Source organism: Cupressus sempervirens, chromosome 4, assembly GCF_028749045.1.
Source record: "Cupressus sempervirens isolate cs-2001-9-10 chromosome 4, ASM2874904v1, whole genome shotgun sequence".
In the NCBI taxonomy this organism is placed as follows: Eukaryota; Viridiplantae; Streptophyta; class Pinopsida; order Cupressales; family Cupressaceae; genus Cupressus; species Cupressus sempervirens.
The window spans coordinates 850666965-850688147 of record NC_143121.1 but is presented as its reverse complement, the minus strand read 5'-3'; the positions used below and the strand labels follow the sequence as shown (position 1 = coordinate 850688147).

The window sequence follows — 21183 nt, the reverse complement described above, 5'->3', positions numbered from 1 at the left end:
TGGTAATAGGGCAAAGTTTTGGGATGACTCATGGAATGGTAACAAATCCTCAGATGAGGAGGTAGGGGATAGAGAGCTGAAATAGAAATTGTGTGATTTGTAGGGCAAGAAAGAAACTATGTTGTGGAAAGTGAGGGAATCTTTGGGAAAAGGTGGGAGTGGAAAGATTGGAGAGTGAAAGGTCTCTCTAAAGGACAACAACAATCTCTAAGAGAGATCTTTAAAAGAAGAAATGTGTGTATAATTAATAGAGAAGATAGGATAAGCTGGTGTGTGGCTACTTCTAGTAAGTTTTCAGTTAAACTTGGATATGAAATTATAGATAATAAGAAGGAAGAGTGTTTTGAAGCTAGGGATTTGTATTGGAGTAAAGAAATACTTCCAAAGGAAAGAACTTTCTCATGGCTAGCAATACAAGGTCGAATCCAAATAGGGGATAGAAGAAAGAAAATGAGCTTCTAGGGTCCTACAAAATGTGTTGTGTGTGTAAGGGAGGAGGAAAGTGTTGATCATCTGTTGTTAAATTGTGACATTGTAGCTAAGTGTTGGAGATGTCTTCAGGGCAAATTGGGTTGGTCTGGACCTTGGAGTCCTTTTAAGGCCTTCTTTATTTCATGGCCAATATTGGGAAGGAGAATTTTATTTGAACGTATATGGGAATGAGCCCCTCAATTGTCATTTGTGAGGCTTGGAAGGGAAGGAATAGAAGGATTTTTCAAAAATTGTCAAAGACAATTGACCAGCTTTTAGAAAGGATTGATCATTCTATTGAAGAAGTTGTTAATGCTATAGTGTTTAGGAAAAATATGTCAAAATATGTGTTTATTAATTATGATAGAGCTATTCAGAAAATGTCGCCAAGGATAAAAATAGGAATTGCAGGAGCAAAAGGAAAATCTACTTTCAAAACAAATAAGAGAGAAGATGCAAAGTGGGAAGCTTTGGTAGAAGGTTGGATAAAAAATAATTTCGATGGAGCATTGAAGGGAAACCTTGGAAAATCAAGAGAAGGTTGCATTATTAGGGATCATTTAGGGGTGACTATGGCCTTTGAAGCTTTAAGGTTACCAGATGGAACAAATAATGAAGCAGAGTTCTAGGCTGCATTGTTGGCACTAAAATGCACAAAAAGATATGGAGGTAAAATAATTTTAGAAGGGGATTTGATGGTGGTAGTGAAAGTTGTTAGAAATAATTCGATCTCAACACGGCACTTAAAAAAATTGTTGTTGTGTATAAATGAAGAGTTAAATGACTTTGAGGAATTTCAAATTCATCATATCTTTAGACGAGCAAATAGAGAACTGGACACCCTTTCAAAATGGGCAGTTGGTATAAGGGAGGATGAAAGATCAGTTTTTGAATTATGTAGCCGTTGGGAGGGAATTAGTGAAGATGATTTAAGCATTTATTAGTTGATGTGTTTTTTGAGTTCTTTAACAAAGAGGTGATTGGAAGGTGACTGAGGTCATAAAGGATTGTCAGAAAAGCAAGATGAACAGATTTGGAAAAGTTGTAATAAATGTGTTCATCATGACAAGATGCGAAAGCAAGAAAGGCATGATTTTTTAGGAGTGTTGATGGGACGTTTCTACAAGTTAGGAGACTATCGTAAGTCTTTACATAGAAGAGTTAAAAAAGGCTTTTTCTAAACATCTAAGCAATACATCTTATAGAATTGAAAGTGATTCAATAGAAAGGAAGAATGGAAGCGGCAATTACCTTTAAAACAAATAGGCAACAGAAAGCTTTGTTCAGAGTGGTGCAAGACAAGCGGTTGAAACTGTTGCTAAATTGCCCATCGCTAGGTGTGATTGATGTCATGAAGGAGACAGTGGGGTAGTTGTTTTGAAACTCCTTTCACCACTGGAAGATAAATGTAATGGCATGGGGGTTGGAGATAGCATGCCCAATGGAAGAAGTGGAATGAGTTATGAAGAGTTTGTTTCCAGAGCACTTAATTGTGGGAATTGATTCCCTGTTAGAGTGGGCATGGCCAGGTAAAGGTTTTGATTACAACGAATGTTATGAGAACATAGAGGAGGGCAAGAAACTTGGTAGAGTTGGGTTTATTTGGTGGCCAACAGGGGTGGACAAAGATGTCTATAAAGCAAAGATAAAAGTGGGTTGGCCCAAGTTGGTGGCAGAAATTAAAGATTTTATTGAAAGGAAGGGAAGGACAGTTTTGGGCTTCTTTATTGCCCATCTGAGGCAGTGGAGAAGTGTGGTAGGGAGGAGGAAAAGGAGGGTGGTGCGGGTCAAATTTCCTATAAGGGTGAAGGAGTGAAGAATGAAGAGGACAGTAAAGGAGATAATTTTTGTCTGGTTTAAATTTTGGCTTCAAAGCATGAAAATGTTGACATGGATTTCGATTAAGGGAAAGCGTAAATATATATCTATTGCAACTCAATTCAGTGATCAAGAAGAAGGCATTTTTGGTTGTTTTTTGTGCCGAGGTAGAAGAAGCAAAAACTCAAGAAGATGCACAGATGTCTCATGATCGTAAAGGCCATGCGTGCAAGTTGCAAGTGGAAGAAAGGTGAAAGAATAGAAGGACAGGTGGCGGATAAGTTGTTTTTGATGTTTTCCTTCTATGTAAAGCAAAGTTGTATGTGATAAATTTGTATAGGAAGTATGTCTTAGTGGGGAAAGATGTAAAGCTTTAGAAAGCTTAGAAAGGAGGTTTTTTGTGATGAAATATGTGTATGTGAAGGAAAGGCTAACCTTTAAAAGCCTAGTTGTAATGATGTAAAAATGTTCTTTTAATAAAATTAAAAACTATTACCAACCTTAAAAAAAAAAAATAGCTTGAATACAATAAGAAAGACATGTAATGTCTCACAGCTAGATAGAACCAATAACAAAAGAATGACAAGCCTCTCCCAATAAGAAACAATGAAATAGAAGACAATATCATTTTCGTGGCAGCACATAACCAAAACCATAAAGAAGCATCCACATTATATGAACAATTATAATTCTAAGATCTTTCTCACAACTACACAAATTTAACGAAGGCAAGAGGTTCCTCAAAATGGTCTAAGAGACAAGATAGTGTCATGCCAAAAGTAAGAGACCTATTTTCATCTTGAGAGAAGTCATCTAACTAAGAGGTAGAAGCATGAATTTCTAGGTAATTTTGATAGTATCCTTCCACCATGTAGTAGAGCCCTTAAGACACGAGGAAAGGACAATTTGTAGTTAGGTGACCAATGGAGAAGCATCATGACATTTGAACAGGGTGCACTCATTATCAAGAGGTTGAGTCAAAGGCCTTTCCCTAACTATCAAAAGCACATCTATATGGTAAGGCTTAGAGATGTCAATATCAAACAAAATACATCCAACAATATGGTTCCCAATGTAGGAAGTAGAATCATCAACTTTCAAGAAGTCGCTAATAGAGTTGCCTATGGCCTCGTAACATAAAGCCTCCCAAATTGACAAAGGGTGGTTCAAAAATACAACTGATATCCTACACATATTTAGTGGCTTAGTAAGAGGGTAAAGGATCTTGACCAAGGCTTCTAAAAATCTTTTCTTAAGATTGTTTTTGATGTTGCTATGTCTGTGTCTTTTTGCTAGTTTTAAATTGGTTTTGGATTTTGTGTTGGCTTTTTGTCCACATTGCCAACATTATGCTTTGTAAACTCTTGGTCTTAGTGTCATTCTTGTTTCTCTAATATTTATCTTTATGTAATCTCATTGTAAAAGGTTTCAGGTCCCTTCAAACCCTATTTTTACCTTAATAAAAAATATGCAAACAATTTGACATAATCTTATATCCAATATTTAATATTGTAACCACCATGGTTGTTAGCAACACTCTTGTAACAAGATTGAGAATGAACACCCAACACTACATAGGCTTAAATGAATACCCATTTTGTTCAAAAAATGTGCATTGTTATTTATAAATATAAATAAAAAGGATAATCTTAAAATAAAGTGACAACCAAAAATCCGCATAAACCACATTTCCCATATCTTTTAAAATTTTGCTAATATTTTATAACAAGTTGCAAAGATTCAAGATCTGCAACATTAAATAAATAGACAAAAAATTAAAAACCTAGCAAAGTTATGATTACTTTTCCTATACAAACTACATGAAAACTCCACTTCAAATTAGAGAAATTACATACTATGCAACGACAAGGGGAAAGTTATTTGTGAGGGTATCAGCCCTCACTGGTATGGGCGGGAAAGCAATCAAGTATTAGGAAGTTCAAATTTAACTTTTTGACCTGCCCCATGGATTAAATGGACAACCAGTCAAATCCACCACCTTCAACAAAACAACTAATGTTAATGATCTAGACCTCAAGCAATAGTTTTAGAAACTCAAACTGTCAAACAAGGCAGTGAAACTTTGAGGGTTGTCCAATTTAATATGCATGAGCTTGATGGGTGCAAAGTTAACCCTAATAACTACTAGGTCCTCTGCCATATTATATGAACAAAAATATTTCTTAAGATAAGTCATTTTGTTTAAATTCCATGACTGCACTTACGCACCAAAAAGACATGACTGAGTTAAAAAAGTTCTATTAAGTCATGTCTTATTGTTGTATATGCATATAGTCATGAAATTTTTTTTAAATTAAAATTAAAATGACTTAGCTCAAGAAACATTTTTGTTTAAATAATATGGGAGAGTTCTAGTAATTACTACGATTAACTTTGCAAATCTCAAGCTCATGCATGGTAAAGTGAACGACTCTCAAACTTTCACTACCTTGCTTCACAGCTCGAGTTTTTAAAACTATTGTTTGAGCTCTAGGCCATCAAGGTTAGATGTTTTGTTGAAGGTGATTGATTTGACAGAAAGCCAGGTGCTCTCTGTGTCCTAATGCAATTGCTTTCAGGAAACTAGTGTTTTAGTGCTTTATTCTAACATAGTTTTTCAGGTTACTTTTTTGTTTTCACAGCTTCCAGGCTTAGCCAGGAGAAATGTGCTGTATATGGCACGACTTCGACAAATTCAGGATTAGGGTAAACAACTTTATAACAGATGCAATATAGATTTTTGCAAGGTTCAAGTTATGTAATGCCTCCTCTGTCGCCATTTGTTAAATTTTATAATTATGATGTTTTATATCCCTTCAACTGCTTGCTGTTAGTGCTGCCCTTTGATGGAAAACTGTGATCCCTTTATGTTGTGATGTTTTCTCTTTCAGCTACTTTAAAATAGCTGTTATTCTTTGTACTCTTACTTTGACTCAGTTAAAAAACATGACTTATGTAAAAAGTTATGGACTATTTTTTTTCTTTGTTTTTAGAATCTAATGGAGTAAATGCATTATGAAGCAACATTCCAAAATATTTTAATCCCTGAATTTGAGATCTGTAGTTTGAGCAAATGGCACCAGTCCTACGGTTTAAAAAAACTGTTGGCTGATAGGCCTCACCTGAACATAGCAAAGCTGCCAACATAGGGGTCCAGTTGAATTTTAGTGGCATGGACGGCACAAAGTCATCAGACTTGCTAAATAAAGAGAGGAACATCTTCACCAGTGTAACACACCATACATTTTTTAATTTCAGAACTGCATTTCTTTTTAAACCAATCGAAACAGCATTACCTGGGATGCATAATAATGCCAGGGTTAGTATACCTCTAAGTACAGATTTTGAATGCCAGGGAAATCGATAAATTATTAAAAAATAAACATTACTAAAGTCCTGGAACCTGCATCAAAGTTGCATATGCACCTAATTTTGACAATCTTAGCTCCCACATTCATAGCTCTAGGTATTTAGCAAGAAGAATATGAAGGTCATGGTTCAGCTTCAACAAATCAAAGAGTAAGTGACATGATTTCAATCAAATACCTATGTTAATACAAATAAAGTTAACATTATCAGATTTCCACAATCCATTTGTAAAGCAATTATTATTGATGCTAAAAAACACACAATCGAATCCAGAAAATAATTGCCTTATAAATAAAATTGTTCAATTCATGTAATTATTGACCTTTTCAGTCTTCCAGTAACTTTGTTCTTTAATGAAGGTTTCTTTCAACCTTCTTGTCATTCTGAATTTATGGCTGAATAGTTACTTCATTCAGCTACCTGTTTGCACCTCATATTCACTGTAATCTGCTTTGTTTCAATATAAGTAAAATAAAAAATAAAAAATAAAAAATAAAAGAAAAACATATAAAAACAAATTAATGGGAAGAAAAAAATAGCTACATTTTTCCACAGTAAATCATTTTACATTTCTCAAGAAACGGCTGCATACCTTCTGTTTTGGCCAGATTTGACTTATCTGTCATTTCTCTTAGAATGGATTTGTAAAGATCCAAATTTAGCACAATAAATATGTGTCCGCTCTCCTTAATTGACGGTCTTACAATATTAATGGAACAATTTTACAAGCTTTAATGTAATTTTGACCCCAAACCAGCCACCTAGCTCAATTCAGCAGGCTTTTCTCAAATTCAATAGCTTCTCTTATTGAATGTTTATGTAATATTGTTCTTAGCCCAGATTCATCTAAAACTAAATATCATAGCTGCTTGGATGATGCAAACGTAGTTGTACAAGATCAACATTACAAGAAATGCAAGCAAAGTAAAATAGTTGTGCATTTGTTTACTGGAAAAATTTATTCAAATTATTAAGGGTCTGATTGTTGTTAAGTCCTAATTCAATAGTCTATAGGCTAATGGTTAGGCTGTGTGATACTGGAGATGCTCATATCAGCGTGACTCTTAAAATTATATTTTGTTGGATAGATCTTGTATACTTTTGATGTTTAAAAGTTCAAACAGGTTAACACCTAGCAATCAAAAAATTGTGAAGAGAAATCCTTGCAGTAGTATTTTGAGTTTTATCTATTTTTGCCAATGCTTTAAACGCTCTTGTTTCCTTTGCATGTTTCGTATGATGTATGCAACCAGTTTGATGTGCCTATTTATATATGCACATGCTTAAAGATGAAAAAGGAGAGAGATATTATTGTATTGCAAAACAATTAGGTTTTTGTTATAGGGAAAACCAAAAAAATGCTGGTGTGATTTATTCTGTTATTGTTACAGATGGTATATGTATTACTTTTATTAAGCAGAGCTATCATGGTTCTTTTTCTTTACATTCTTGAATGAATATCATGTGACTTCTTTTGTAAAAAGATCTTATATTTTCATATTCACAAACCACGTTTGAAAACCTGCAAAAACATAAATTTGGGCCTTGAAGTTTATTCTTAAGGCTGAATATCAAACACTTAAACATATAGGCAAACACAAAGAACATAATAGAGGGGATAAATTTGGATGAGCTCTTAATCAAGTTTTCTGGAAGCAATTTCTCACAAAACATTTTTTATTGAAAAAATTGAATGCAAGAAAGGAAATGGAGACAAAACTAAAACAAAAAAATGACCTTCTGGATAATTCCAGCAATACAGCAATAAGAATTAACAATATTCTACAAGTTGTCTACAAAAATCAACATTAAAAGGTCCATGACCTGCTTCCCAGCATGAAATACATGAATACAAACTGAGCCCAAACTCAGTTTACCAAATATGAAAATGTTTAACAGTACAACATGGAACAAAACAATGAATACTCCACCTGAAGCTTATCAACGTTCTCTACAATTATTTAAGTCTCAACCCATCTTCTTACCCCACCATCCAGAGTATCCTGATCAGAAGATTTTAGGTGGATCATGGAACAGAATCTTTTGCAAATCCATTTAAATAAATTTGATCAACCATCATCAGATCATAAAGATATGGTACAACAATAAAATAAAATACATATAACATTTGACATACCCTAATTAAAACTCCTCTTCAAAGATTTTGCAGAGATCCAAGCCTTCCGTAGTTCTTCATTTTGTAGATGGGTTTCTAGATGCTATCGTGTGGTATCGAGCTGTGAGCAATTCATGTTGGCTTTCATGGTTGTACAGTCCATACGAGGACTGGAATCTAGATCAAATCTCAGCCGATAAAAGCTGACAAAATGTCACTGAAAATCAAATTGCACATCAACATGCATAAATTTTCTCATAAGACTTACAATAGAAGAGGTAAACCTTGCCAAAGATGCACATTCATCTCGAGTTTTTGTCTCAGAGACACATCCATGAATAATAAGCCGCTTGAGATTTGGGCACCTTTCAAGCAAACCTCCTATCCACTGTGCAAATATATCATTAATCAAAGCTGATCCCAACTTCAGCTGGACAACATTCTCCAACAAGGATGATCCTCTTAATACATGCTGAAGTAATCCATCTCTCAAGTCATAGCTCAGAGAGAGATGGTTTAGTTTAGGAAAGCACACTGCTATGGTCTCCAAATCCATTATCTCATCCTCTGCATCAAATACTATACCCCATAGACGCAATCTTCTCAGTTTAGTTGCTCTTGATATCATCTGGTAAAATTTTGGCCACATGATTGTGAAATCGCTTACATCCACAACCTCTAAGAGATCGGTGCTCTCCCCAATATCAAGATGAATTATACTCACATCATCCATTCTAATGTGTTTCAGGCTTCCCTTACTTATGAGCTCAAAAAGTTCCACTGTTGAGTCTTTCAAGTGAAGACTCTCTAAGTTATCAGCTTCCAGAACAAATTTGTCCAGACTTATTTCTTTCACATAAAGCTGTTTCAAAGTTGGGCTGGTCAACTCCATCACAGCTTGAGAATCTGACATGGCAATCTCCGGATTTACAAGTGAGAAAGATTCAAGCTTGGGGCATGCAGTCAGCATAAGGCTCAAATCCAATGCAGAAATATTCACACTGTGAAGGGTAAGGGATTTCAAGCATGGAAACCGTTGGTAGCTAGGATCCACACCACTTATTGAAGTATAGCCCGAAACCAAAACTTCCAACTTTTGCCTGCCACATTTCTCAAATATGTTTACGTTGGGGTTTGTATGCATCATATACAAGAGACTCTTTAGGGTATCTCTTGTATACATGAGCCATGCAATGACCGAGGCTGCAGAAAATTCACCACCCTCACTCATGCAAATATGTAGGTTTTGCAAACCAGTTGTCTGAAAAATTGTTTGAGTAATAAGAATTTCTAACCTGCTAGTAGTAAGTTCACCATAGATGGGCCAGTCGGTCATGTCAAATGTAAGAGTATGTAAATGTTTTTTGGTTGCTTCTCTCCATTTTCTGCAAGTTGCAGAAGCTACCATAACATCCTTCGCAGCAGCAAGGTGAGAAAGAATATTCCCTATGACTTCAACAGGAAGGGCTTCCATAGCTTTCCTTTGTCTTCGCCACTCTGAGAAAATACAGAGACGATATCAATAACTATTAATGTCCACTAGTAACCAGATAAAAACAATGCAAGGAAAGGAAATGAAATCAGAATTGATCTCTACCATACACCAAAATGGTGCGTTTTGGAATTAAATGAAATGAAATCTCTACTGATGAACACAAATGACCAAATCAGGTCGACGGGAAGGGATTACACTCAACAAATACAGCAGTCAACAGAGGCAGTCTAAACGAAAAGATATTATCCAAGCCAAAAAGGAAAATCAACACAAAGAAGTACACAAATACTTATCAATACCTAGGGCAAATGAGGGGAAAAACCCTAACAGAGCTTCAGCAAGCGTTGAAATCTAAAATCCCAAAACACAGAAATCACAAATTCTATGGATCTTCACGCATCTGGTTTCATGGACAATTTTATAAAGATACAAAAAGTGCACCGATTAAACCTTCAGAAATACCGAACATCACAGATATACTGATGCTATGATGATTAGTACAGCTACATCCTGCGAATTTGATAAATACAATATACATATATCTGATGTATTCACCAAAATTAGAAAAGTAAAATCCCTCCCAACTGACATAAACAAAAATCACACAGATCAATACGAGAGAAGATTTTAGAGGGATCACAGAAGTTGCGGCAATCGACATTTACTCCAACTATAAGGAAAGAATATATTCAAATGGGCGCTGCCGAAAAACATTGATACCATCAAATCGTGTCGTAGAACATTCAAATTCTGCAGATACTGACTTCAATTCAAAAAAGGAAATAAAAGAAGAAGAGATTTGGAAACTACTTTACCGAGTAACCATAAATCTGCAGATGGATAACTTTAATCGACAGATTCGAAATTGCGAAGTGATGGCCAATAAGATCGAGAGAGAAGCAACCGTCTTTCATCTGAGGAGCATTTTGTCAACCAAATTGGATGAAAACTCACCAAAAACCCAAGCTGAATGCGACAACGAGATGTAGGGAAATAATTTGTAATTAACGAAAATAAAAGAATTGGTCCACGGGACCCTCTCATCAATCCACACAAATTTTAATCTGTATTTAATTTGAATTTGGCATGGAAAGCATCAATGCAATATTGTTTCCTAAGCTTTTATTTGACTCTTTGTCTTGGCTCTCACAAATTTTATCAATAACATGATACTTCTACAACAAATCTTCCTATTTCTCAAGGGCTATGCCATTTTTATTGCAAATTTATTTATTTTTAATATATTGTGATTATCCTCTCATAGATTAAAAGATTATAATTCACATCTTCTAAGTATTATATTCTAGAAAATAGTATTTTGTTTGTTGATAATTTTGTTTTGTAGTGTGAGATTTTTTTATGTGTGGAAATAAGTTTTAAAAAATTAATGTTTATTATATATATTAAAGTTTACAATTTGTTATATATTAATTATTAAGATAAAATAATGTGTTTATATTCATTGTTAAATATTACATATAAATAACACATGAATAAAGATAGTTTAGTATGAAAAAGTAATTTTATAAAATATTTATTATTTATTTATTAACATAAATTTTTATTTATGATTTTATAAGATATCTTTTATTTTCAATCATTTTATTATAAGCCTTCACTTCTATTTATATATATCTACATTTAAAGATAATTGTCTCACCAAAATAAATATTAAGAAGAAACATCTTATGTGTCAAATTGGGAATCAATTATAAACTTACACAGAACTAATGTCTAGACTGGCAACTGATTATTAGCTCCAAAATGGTCTTAATAATCAAATTAGAATGGACTTGATCTAAAGAATGTGTTGGAGAAGACTTTGAAGTAGTGAAACTTCCAAATAAATTTGATAATCACCTACCTAGAATTATGACTGATGAGATTGTGAGAAGTGGAGGTTTCTACATGAGCATAATTCCATGCCCAAGCCTACGGTTGTTTTTAGTACTTATTCCCACCTTCTAAGAGTGGGTTCTTATATAATAAAATTTTCACCTTTATTCAATTAAAAAAATTAATGGGTTCTTCTATTTTCCATGAACTACCTTAGTGTTGTATTTTATTTTAATCTTATATGCCTTGTGGCTCTAGAATCAAACTATGTTGTTAGAGGATAAGATAAGTAGTTGGATCCTTCTATGAAGTTAGCTTCCTTTTATTGTTGAGGATATTCACAATCTTGATAACTTTAGAAAACTTCAAATGGTTAACTACTAGAATATTATACTTATTATTAATATTCTCTTTGAGGAGGCCGCAATTTTTTTTATTGAATTATCTTTCCTTTGTTGTTGTCTGGTAGCTATGAATAACTCTCACTATCTTATAGCAATATCTTCTTGTTTATATTCAAACTACTTAGTATGTTGTATTTTTTGTTAACCTTCTTCACCCTAATGGTTCCATAGACAAACTACGTTGTTCTTGGATTAGGTAAGGGGTTAAATCTTTCTAAGCTATTGACTTCCTACATCACTAAGAATATTTATAATTTTAATGTTTTTGGAAAACTTCAAATTGTTAACTAATATATTGTGGACCTATAGTAAGTATCCACTTTGGGAAGACTACAAATTCACTTTTAAGTATTCATGAACAAGGCTTAGAAGGTTAAGACATCAAATTTTTTATTAGTTTATGTACCTTTGTAAAAAATTTAAAACCTAGGCAGGAAAAATAGAGATCAACTATTCATACATACATTAATATTTTTATGTGCAAGAAGAGATTTTTTTCATTGTTTTCTTCTTTGTTAAGGAGGAGAAAGATTATATTATTTTACAATGGTACTTGGTCCATAGGTTCTTGTAGCTTGTATCAAAATCATTGGTTTGTTGATTTTGACTCAAATAATCATCTCTCTTAGGAGACAAATAAATGCTTTGATCCAAATTGCAAGGAGTGCAAGAGGCCAAAGTAAGCTAAAATCGGGAAGGGGGAATGACCCCTCCCGAAAGGGATGAAGATCCTATCATGGAATGTCAGGGGTTGTAATGCCCTTGACAAGCTTCGCTTGATCAAGATAGGCCTTGATCAAGCAAGACCAGATGTGGTTCTATTTCAAGAAACAAAGATAAAAGTAAATGATGTGGTAGGTATTAAAAGGAAATTTGGGAAATGGCAAAGTGGCTGGGTAGCTACAGAAGGAGCTTCAAGTGGAATTAGTGTGTTATGGAATGGAAACTCAGTGATAGGTGTAATGATGCAGAAGGAGAAAAATTGGAAATGGATCAAGGTAAGTTCAAAACAATTAGGGACAAAATTCAATGTGATCAATGTATATGGGTTTGTTCAGTGCAGGGTGAAAATCTTTAAGAGAGGTTTTAAGGATTTTGCAAGATGAAATCACAATCTTGGGAGGGGATTACAATGTCATTCTCTATTCTAGGGAGAAAAAAAGGGGGAATGGTTAGAGATCGACAAAGCAAGAAGACTTCTCAACCTTTGTGACCTAGAATGGGTTAGTGAACATTCCTTTCAAGCAAGGTGAATTCACATGGAATAACAGAAGATTGGGGTTTGTGAATATTGTAGAGAAGTTGCATAGGTTTCTCTTAGGAGACAACTGGACATAGTTGGATTGGATGGTAGAAGCTGAAATTTTACCTATCCATGATTTAGATCATTTTCTAGTAAGTTTGAGAATTCATGAAGAGTGTTCCCTAGATAAATTCCCTTTCAAATTTGAAGCAATGCGGTTGAGGATGAATGGTTTTAAAGAGCTAGTAGAATAATGGTGGAAAAATGCCCCTTTTTGGGAAGGGAATAAATATTTAAAAAGCTACAACATATCAAAGGGAAGTTGAAGGTTTGGAATAGAGAATCCTTCTAAAATATTTTCAAGAGGAAAGCATAGTTGGAACTATCTCTAAAAAATTTAAATGAAGGAATATTGAGGCAAGGAATGAGCAAGACGGACTTCCTAGAAGAAAACAAGTTTAAAAAGGAGTATGAAAAAATCCTATTAAGAGAAGAGACGTATTAGAGGCAGAAATTGAGAGAAACATGGCTAAAAGAAGGTGACAGAAGTACCAAGTTCTTCCATAATTATGTCAAAATGCGAAGAGCACATAATAAGATTTTCTCCATTGAAAACTTAGCGGGAAGATTGGTAAATGACCCAAAGGAGATTAAGAAGGAGGCCATAGATTTCTTCAAAGATAGAGATAAGCTAGAGGATGAAGGGTGGGATTTTAGAAGGTGAAGTTTTGGAGTGTATTCCAAAGTGTGTTTCAGAGATGCATAATTTAATGTTATGTGCAGAAGTTACTAAATAAGAGGTAAAAAGGGCTCTTTAGGGGTTACGCAAGGATAAAAGCCTAGGTCTAGATGGCTTTACAAGAAGTTTTTTTAGATATATTTGGGACTACTTGGGGGATGAAGTTTGGGAAGCAGTAGAGGAATCTAGGAGAGGAGGGTTTGTTTTAAAAGACCTAAACAATACATTCATATCCTTAGTGCCAAAGAAAGAAGCTTGTAGGACTTTTGAGGATTTCAGGCTGATTGCTTTATGCAACACTTTATATAAAATCATCTCCAAATTGATTGCAAACCGGTTAAAGATGGTTCTAAATGAAGTAATCTCAAAGGAACAGAGTAGATTTTCTCTAGGAAGATCCATTTTTGAAGGTGTGATAATAGCCCATGAAATGATGCATTCTATAAGAGAAAAGAAGCTAAGTAAAATGATTGTGAAACTAGATATAAGGAGAGCTTATGATGAGGTGAATAGGGGGTTTTTGTTCAAAGTTTTGAATAAGTTTGGTTTCAATGAAGAATGCATTAGCTAGGTTAAAGGTTGTTTGAACTCTCTTAGATTCGTGGTTTTAGTAAATGGTAGCCCTCAAGGCTTCTTTGAGTTAGAAAAAAGGAATAAGACAAGGAGACCCATTGTCCCCCTTTCTGTTTATCATTTTAGCAAAAGCATTGGAGAGATTGATTAGAGAAAAAAGAATCTGAGAGGTGTGGAAAGGGGTGAAAGTAGCAAGGGGAGTGGATGTTATTTATCATCTGTAGTTTGTGGATGTCACTTTTTTAATAGGGGAAGCCTTAGAGTAGGAAGCCAGAATGATGAAAAGAACTTTGGAGAGATATGGAAAAGTTTTAGGGTAGAAGATTAATTGGGAAAAATAGAAATCTTCTTCTTTAATTACCCATGTTAGTAAAAAAGTGGCAATTTGCAAAATTCTTAATATAAAGCAAGGTTTACTTCTGAGTAGATATTTGGGGATCTCATTGTTTCAAGGTAGAAATAAAAGTGATGTGTGGAATGGTTTAGCAGAAAAGTTTTTTAAAAAAATGGAGGGCAGGAAGGGTAAATGGTTGTCATCAGCAGGAAAAAATTTAATGTTAAAATCAATGGTGTCTACAGTTCCAATTTTCTCAATGATGTGCCTTAAAATCCCAAAATAGGTAATCAATAGTGTGGAAAAGTTCAAATGTGGAGGTTCTTTTGGAGTAGAGTAGGGGAAAGTAAGAAATGACCTTTGTTAAAATGGGAAAAAAATATGAAGACCAAAAAAATATGGGGGAGCTGGAATTAGAGACTAGAATCTTATGAATATTGCCCGGGGAGTTAAATTAGTATGGCAGATGCTGACAGATGCTGACTAGATTTGGACAAAAATTATAAGGGAAAAATATTTGGACTCAAATGAAGAAACAAGGATTTTAACAATCCAAAATCCTATGAAGGGGTCAACTATTTGGAACTTCATTTTATCTTGTAGACATTTATAATTGAACACATTTCGTGGGTGATTGGAGATGGAAATCAAGAAAAGTTTTGGGAGGATTCTTGGAATGGCTATAAAACTTTAGATGAGAAATGTTAGGATAGAGATATGAAACAAAAATTATGTTGTCTATGGGGAAGGAAAGTTAGTGATTATGTAATTGAGAAGGAAGGAATCCTAGGTAAGGTGTGGGAATGGAAGTATTGGAGGGTGTTCTAGTCTCAGATTGGTTTTGACATTTGAGTGTCAATACACTTAACCAAATTCTCAAGATGATGTTGAGTATAATACAGAAGTCAAGCTATAGTGTATGTCGAACTAGAGAATTCAATAGGTGCCGAGTGAACTTCAAGTGCTGAGCAATCTTTAGGTGTCGAGCAAAGTATAGATGTCAAGTCACTATAGATACCAAGTGAAACGGAATTACTATAGGAGCTGAGTGAGCCAATTTTCCTATATGTCTCAAGCATCAGCAACTAGTAAGTGTCGAGTAACATAGAATCAGCATATGAGTTTATATCCTCACAAACTCGGATGTAAACCATTTTTGGAGCTGACATAGGATGAATCTCAAAGGATCTTGAAGATAAGAAAAAATCTTTTACATTACCTATGTAATCAACATGCAACCAATAAGAAAAATGGAGAAGGCATGCAACCAATAGGAAAAGTGCAAGAAATGAGCAGGTATTGAAGAACCAATATGGATCATAGATTCATACCTAACCCTAAGTCTTTGAAATCTTTAAAAGGAGGATGAAACTCCATTGTATGTGTAGATGAGAGAAGTGTATGGGTGAACTATAGGGAAATTCAGAGGGGAGTTTAAAAGACTTAGTGAAGAACAGAGTAGCATTACAGAATTCTATTGACTAAGAACAGAGTATCAAAACTTCAAAGAGTGACTTATTAGATCAAGTAAGGATCGGGTCAATTAGAGCAGAACAAGGATCTTTGATCAACAATTAAGGATTGTAAGTTATCAAGTCAAAATCTTCTAATACTTTCTAGAAATTTTATTAGATATAGAAATCCTATGGACTTAGGTTGGCTTAGTAATCATTTGTAAATCCTTTAACATGGTGTCATTCCAAGTGAATGTACTAAAGTCCTTTAACCGGGCCTACTTTTAGTAGGGTAGTGAAATCCTTTAACTAGGTCACTTTTAATAAGGTGTAAAGTCTTTAACAGGATAGGCCTTTCACAGGGCAGACCATTGGAAGTGGTCAAATATTGTAACCTTGAACAGTTACACATTGCTGCAGTGATATTTTGTGGGTGTCATCCCCACCCTAGTTTTACCTTCTCATTTTGGAGGGTTTCTAGGTTACCAAATTTGTGTGTTATCTATTTTCATGCATGTATTTTACTTTCATGTTTATTAGATGAGTTAGATGCATGTGGATAATATTAGTTGAAAGGATTTGAAAAGGTTAAAGTTAGTTACTTCTGATTCACTCCCCCTCTCAGAAGTAAATCTTCCCACTTGTTAATTCCAATAGAGGGTGGAGGGTTTGTCTCAAAGGTAGCAACAATCTCTTAAAGATATTTTCACTCGAAGGAAAGTTTGTATTATTGCAAGAAGGGATAAGATAAATTAGTGTGTTGCAGCTTCAGGTAAGTTCTCAGTTAAACATGGCTATGAATTAATAGAAAATAAAGAAGATGCTTGTTTTGAATCTGGTGATTTATGTCAGAATAAAGAAAATTTTCCAAAGGCTGGAACATTCTCATGGTTAGTGATCTAGGGCAGAATCCTGATTGGTGAAAGGAGGAAATTAGGATTTCAAGGACCAACAAAATGTGTAATGTAAGGAAACTCAGGTGTGGAAACAACTTCCTAAGTAATCCCTTAAGGAAAGTATTGTGCAAATTCCTAATAAATCCTTACAATTTTAGATTCACTATTATGTAAGCAATAATATTGCAGTCAACCATGAATACATAAAATAGATAGAGAAAGAAAAAATGCATAAACAAAAAGATATGCCAGTGGGAAAAACCTTTCGGTAAAACAACCCTACCCCTCCAAAACCTACAGATTGTGTTATCTTCAACTCAAAGGTTACAAAACACTTGTAGTGCAAGTTCTTTTAGGACACAGAAGACCAATCCAGTAGCAACCAACAATACACTTTTCACTATCACCTATCTGCAACCCTTTAAAATGTTTATACCATGTGCTTTCCATTTTTAGGGCAACTTCCAAAGAACAACCATATTAGGGTTTTACCATTATCCAAAAAAGTAGGAACCCAATTTTTTTTTGAGCCGATGCCCCAAACCCCATGCGCTAGATGGAGACTCAAGTGTATAGTACTCAATGATCAATTGCCACATGTCTTCATGTCTTCACCCATCATAAAATCTTCCAGAGATAGCTCTTACACATCATAGGAATCTGTCATAACCATTTCAGCCATGATCTCCTTATACACAATTCAAGATGCCGACACATACAAGTGGAGTGACACATCAACATGCCAACTAGACATGTACACTCACAATTAATTACATTATTTGCAAAAAATACATTTACATAACAAATAATATAAATAGGAATTATACAAGGTTGAGACACCTTATTCCTAACATGTAATATGTGGTAAAGAGGAAGAAGTTGTGGATCATCTTTTGTTAAATTTTGAGATAGAAACAAAATGATGGAGTCATGTTCAAGGTAAGCTGGGTTGGATAGGACCATGAAGCTCCTCTCTAATGGACTTCTTCATTACATGGCCAAGAATGAGTAAACAAAATATGTTGGAATGTGTATGGAGGGTAAGCCCTTCAATTGTTATTTGGGAGGTGTGGAAGGAGAGGAATAGGAGAATTTTTGAAAAGGTGACTAAAATGGTGGAACAACTTGTGTGGAGGATTGATCACTCGATAGAAGAAGTAGTAAGTACATTAGTGTTCAAGAAGGATTTTCTAAAAAGTGTGTTTATGGGAATTAATAGAGCTATCTAAAAGGAATGGCCTGGGATTAAAATTAGATAGGCTAGAGCAAAGGGAAAGAGCTTTGCAAAGCTAAAATAGAGAGAAATGGCAAAATGGGAAGCTTCAGAGGAAGGGTGGGTCAAAGTTAATTTTGATGGGCCTACAAGAATCCAAGAAAATTAGGCATGGGATGCATAGTGAGAGATCATGTTGGAAAGACAATGACAATAGCGGGAAAAGGTTTACCTAATGGCACTAATAATGAAGTTGAATTCCAAGTTGCACTCTTGGCAATTCAATGTGCCAAGAAAGTGGGAGGAGTTAAAGTAGTGTTGGAAGGTGACTCTATGGAAATGGTACAAGCTTTAAGAAGCAACTTGATCTCGGTTTCACACTTAGGAAATTTATTTTTTGTTTTAATGAGGAGCTAAAATTGTTGTAGGACTTTAAAGTCTGTCATGTTTTTTGAGAAGAAAATAGGGAAGTAGATCAATTATCAAAGTGGGTGACAAATTGTTTGGTAGAAGGTTCAGAATGTTTTGAATGGTGTAGCCATTGGGAGGGAGTGTTGGTGGATGATTGATGTAAAAGTGAAATGAGTTTCAAAAAGGTGTAAATGATTAAGTCAAGTTTAAAGTGGAAAAGGATTGTTAGTAAAAGTAAGGTTGTAAGATTTGTGTGATTTGTAATAAATGTTCACATGATGAAAAGATGCACAAAAAGAAGGTGAAATGGTTTAGCTTCTTGGTGAATGGAAAATAGTGTAAAATGGGAGTATATCAACATGTTATAAATATCATAGCTGAAAAGGAAATTTTAACATTTCAGAATAGTAAATTTAGATTTGGTGAAAGTGATAGGAAGAAAAGAGAGGGAAGATGGAAGATACCTTTACTTTTAGGATGCCAAGACAATAGAAGATGCTTTACAACCTGATTTCAAATTAGAGGTTGAGGTTGTTTTTGAAGTGCCCATCACAAGGAGTCTTGGAGGTAGTGAAGGGAACAATGAGGGAATTGTTCTAAAATTTGATCCACCACTAGAAAATCAATGTAGACATAGCTACAATGGTGATGGCATGGGGACTAGAATTGGCATTTCCAAAAGAAGAGGTGGAATGGGTGATGAAAAGAGTATTCCCAAAGGACTTGATTGTGGGGATAAAATATCTATTGGAATGGGCATGGCTGAGGTAGGGGTTCAATTACAGAGAGTGTTTTGAAATGAAAAGGAAGGTTATGCTCAAGGAAAATTTGGTTTTATCTAGTGGGCAATAGTGGTGGATAAAGAAGCTTATAAGGAACAAATTAAATTGGAATCATTGCTAATGGTGGAGGAAATTCCCATCTTTATAGAGTGGAAGGGACAAAAGGTGATGGGGTTTGTGGTCTTCCATCCAAAATGCCAAAAGACTGCTAGAAATAGGAAAAACTATCAGGTGGTGAGGGTTTGATTCCTAGTAAACATGGAAGAATAACATGTTGAATGAAGGTTTTTTTCTTTTTTTCTTTTTGCCACTTACAACCAGAGAAAGGTGCTAAAATTTTGAAACTTACATAAAGGATTCAAAGGAAAAACCTAGTAATGAAAGTCAAAGGATGCCTTTTTGGGGATGAAGATGGGTAATTGGCAAAATTAGGGAAAATTGAAGAGTTGAGGTTTGGTTGTGTTTTGTAGAGGACAAAGCTACATAGGAAAATGAGGAGCATATGCCAAGGTTAAAGTGGTTATCAAGTAAAGAAGATAAATGGTTGCAGCTGTCAAACATGAGCAAAAAGATAGATGGGAGAAATGATATAAGGTTTTATGTGTAATCCTATTTAGGACAATTTTTTTATGTAAATGATGTATTGCCCTTTGACAAAGGGTAAGAGATGTATAGGTTAAAAGGATATATTGGAAGTGGGTGATATCTTAAGTTGTAATAGAGGTGAAAAGGCTAACTAAGATGGCCAACATATGTATTTATGTAAAAGTTGTTTCATATTAATAAAAGTATTATTACTGACCAAAAAAAAAAAAAACACTCAAAGGTGATCAAAGATATGTATTATTTTGTTATTCTATTTCATTTTCTTGACTACTTTAGAATTAATTTTTATTTCAATATTTTATTTTTTTAAAGATTTGCTTCAACTTTCACATGAGCATAAACTAATCAATCTATTACATTGAATTTGATAGAACATTATCAACACACTAATAATAAATAATAGAAAAACAAACAGAACATCATCTACTTAATACAAAAGAATAAAGACCCAAAAATTAGGTGTTAGTGACAAAACAATGGTCCATAGCTAACACCTTCAAAGACATAAAATACATGACCATAATAATATAAACTAAGATATCACTACAAACCATTAAAGTCTTCACCATTATAAAATAGTTATAAGTTCTTATTTATTTGTAAAGCAAGGCTAACCTAGCAAAGATACAAAATCCTAAAAACTACCATAGCTATCAACCAAAAAGGAGAAGAGTTTCCACAACCACAAACAAGAAAAAAATTGGAACCAAATGTGGCTTACAGGATTAAGCTTTCTTTTCTAACAACTGGGCTTGGAAAGCATCGTTCAAGATCATTCCTGAGTGATGATTTAAAAAGAACCTTGAAGTCATTGTTCTTTGAGTCCTTTGCTCCAATATTTTCCTCTTGTAATAAATAAAGGGTGTTGGCCAAGGGATGCATCATCTTGAGGGTGAATTTTGATAGCTCAAGGAGCGTATTCTCTAGACTTCTTATATCATTTTTTTATTTTAACAGATTTTCCCTAGATAATCCCACCATCACCATGGTTGCCAATCATAGTAGCCTTGGCATTCTAAGGGGTAATTTCACCAAGGGAGGTGTTGTCAATTAGGGAGTTAACCTTTCTAGATAGCTCAGTTTTTAGGTTGAGGTATGAAGATTTAGTCTTAATGCTCTTAGAGACATGTAAAGATCCATTACCAATTTGTTCAGTTTCCTTTCTGGTATCCTTTTCCTCATGGGGTTTTGACTTGCTAGAATTTGTGTCCTCTACAAAGTCCTCTTTTATATTTTTACCCTTTCCCTAAGGTTCAACAACATCAATGTGAAGTGACAATGAGTGGTAGTTTTCTCTGTAATTTCTACATCTAAATTGATGTGTTGGATATTAAACTTGGCCTTTTTGGTAGCCTTATATTTCAATTGGGTAGGTGGGTCATTTTTATTTTTATCTAGGACCTTTATATGACACTCAGACTTT

General features: G+C 34.4%; 1 protein-coding gene across 10 annotated transcripts in view; it reads right to left on the bottom strand.

The window, feature by feature from the left end:
• LOC149564049 (F-box/LRR-repeat protein At1g67190-like) overlaps positions 1 to 10311 on the bottom strand; it is a 37219-nt gene extending 26908 nt beyond the window's left edge. The window contains exons 1-4 of one of the 10 annotated variants that reach the window (XR_016364153.1): positions 10085 to 10311; positions 7796 to 9271; positions 7590 to 7661; positions 5412 to 5585 (exon numbers count right to left, since the gene is read on the bottom strand). Coding sequence is in view for 4 of the 10 variants with exons in the window: in XM_089827141.1 (XP_089683267.1) it covers positions 7989 to 9271; positions 9935 to 9992 (1341 nt within the window). In the remaining 6 variants the exon portion in view is untranslated. The other 9 variants (XR_016364151.1, XR_016364150.1, XR_016364152.1 and 6 more) reach the window with 9 other exon arrangements.
• Between the last annotated feature and the right edge of the window lie 10872 nt (positions 10312 to 21183).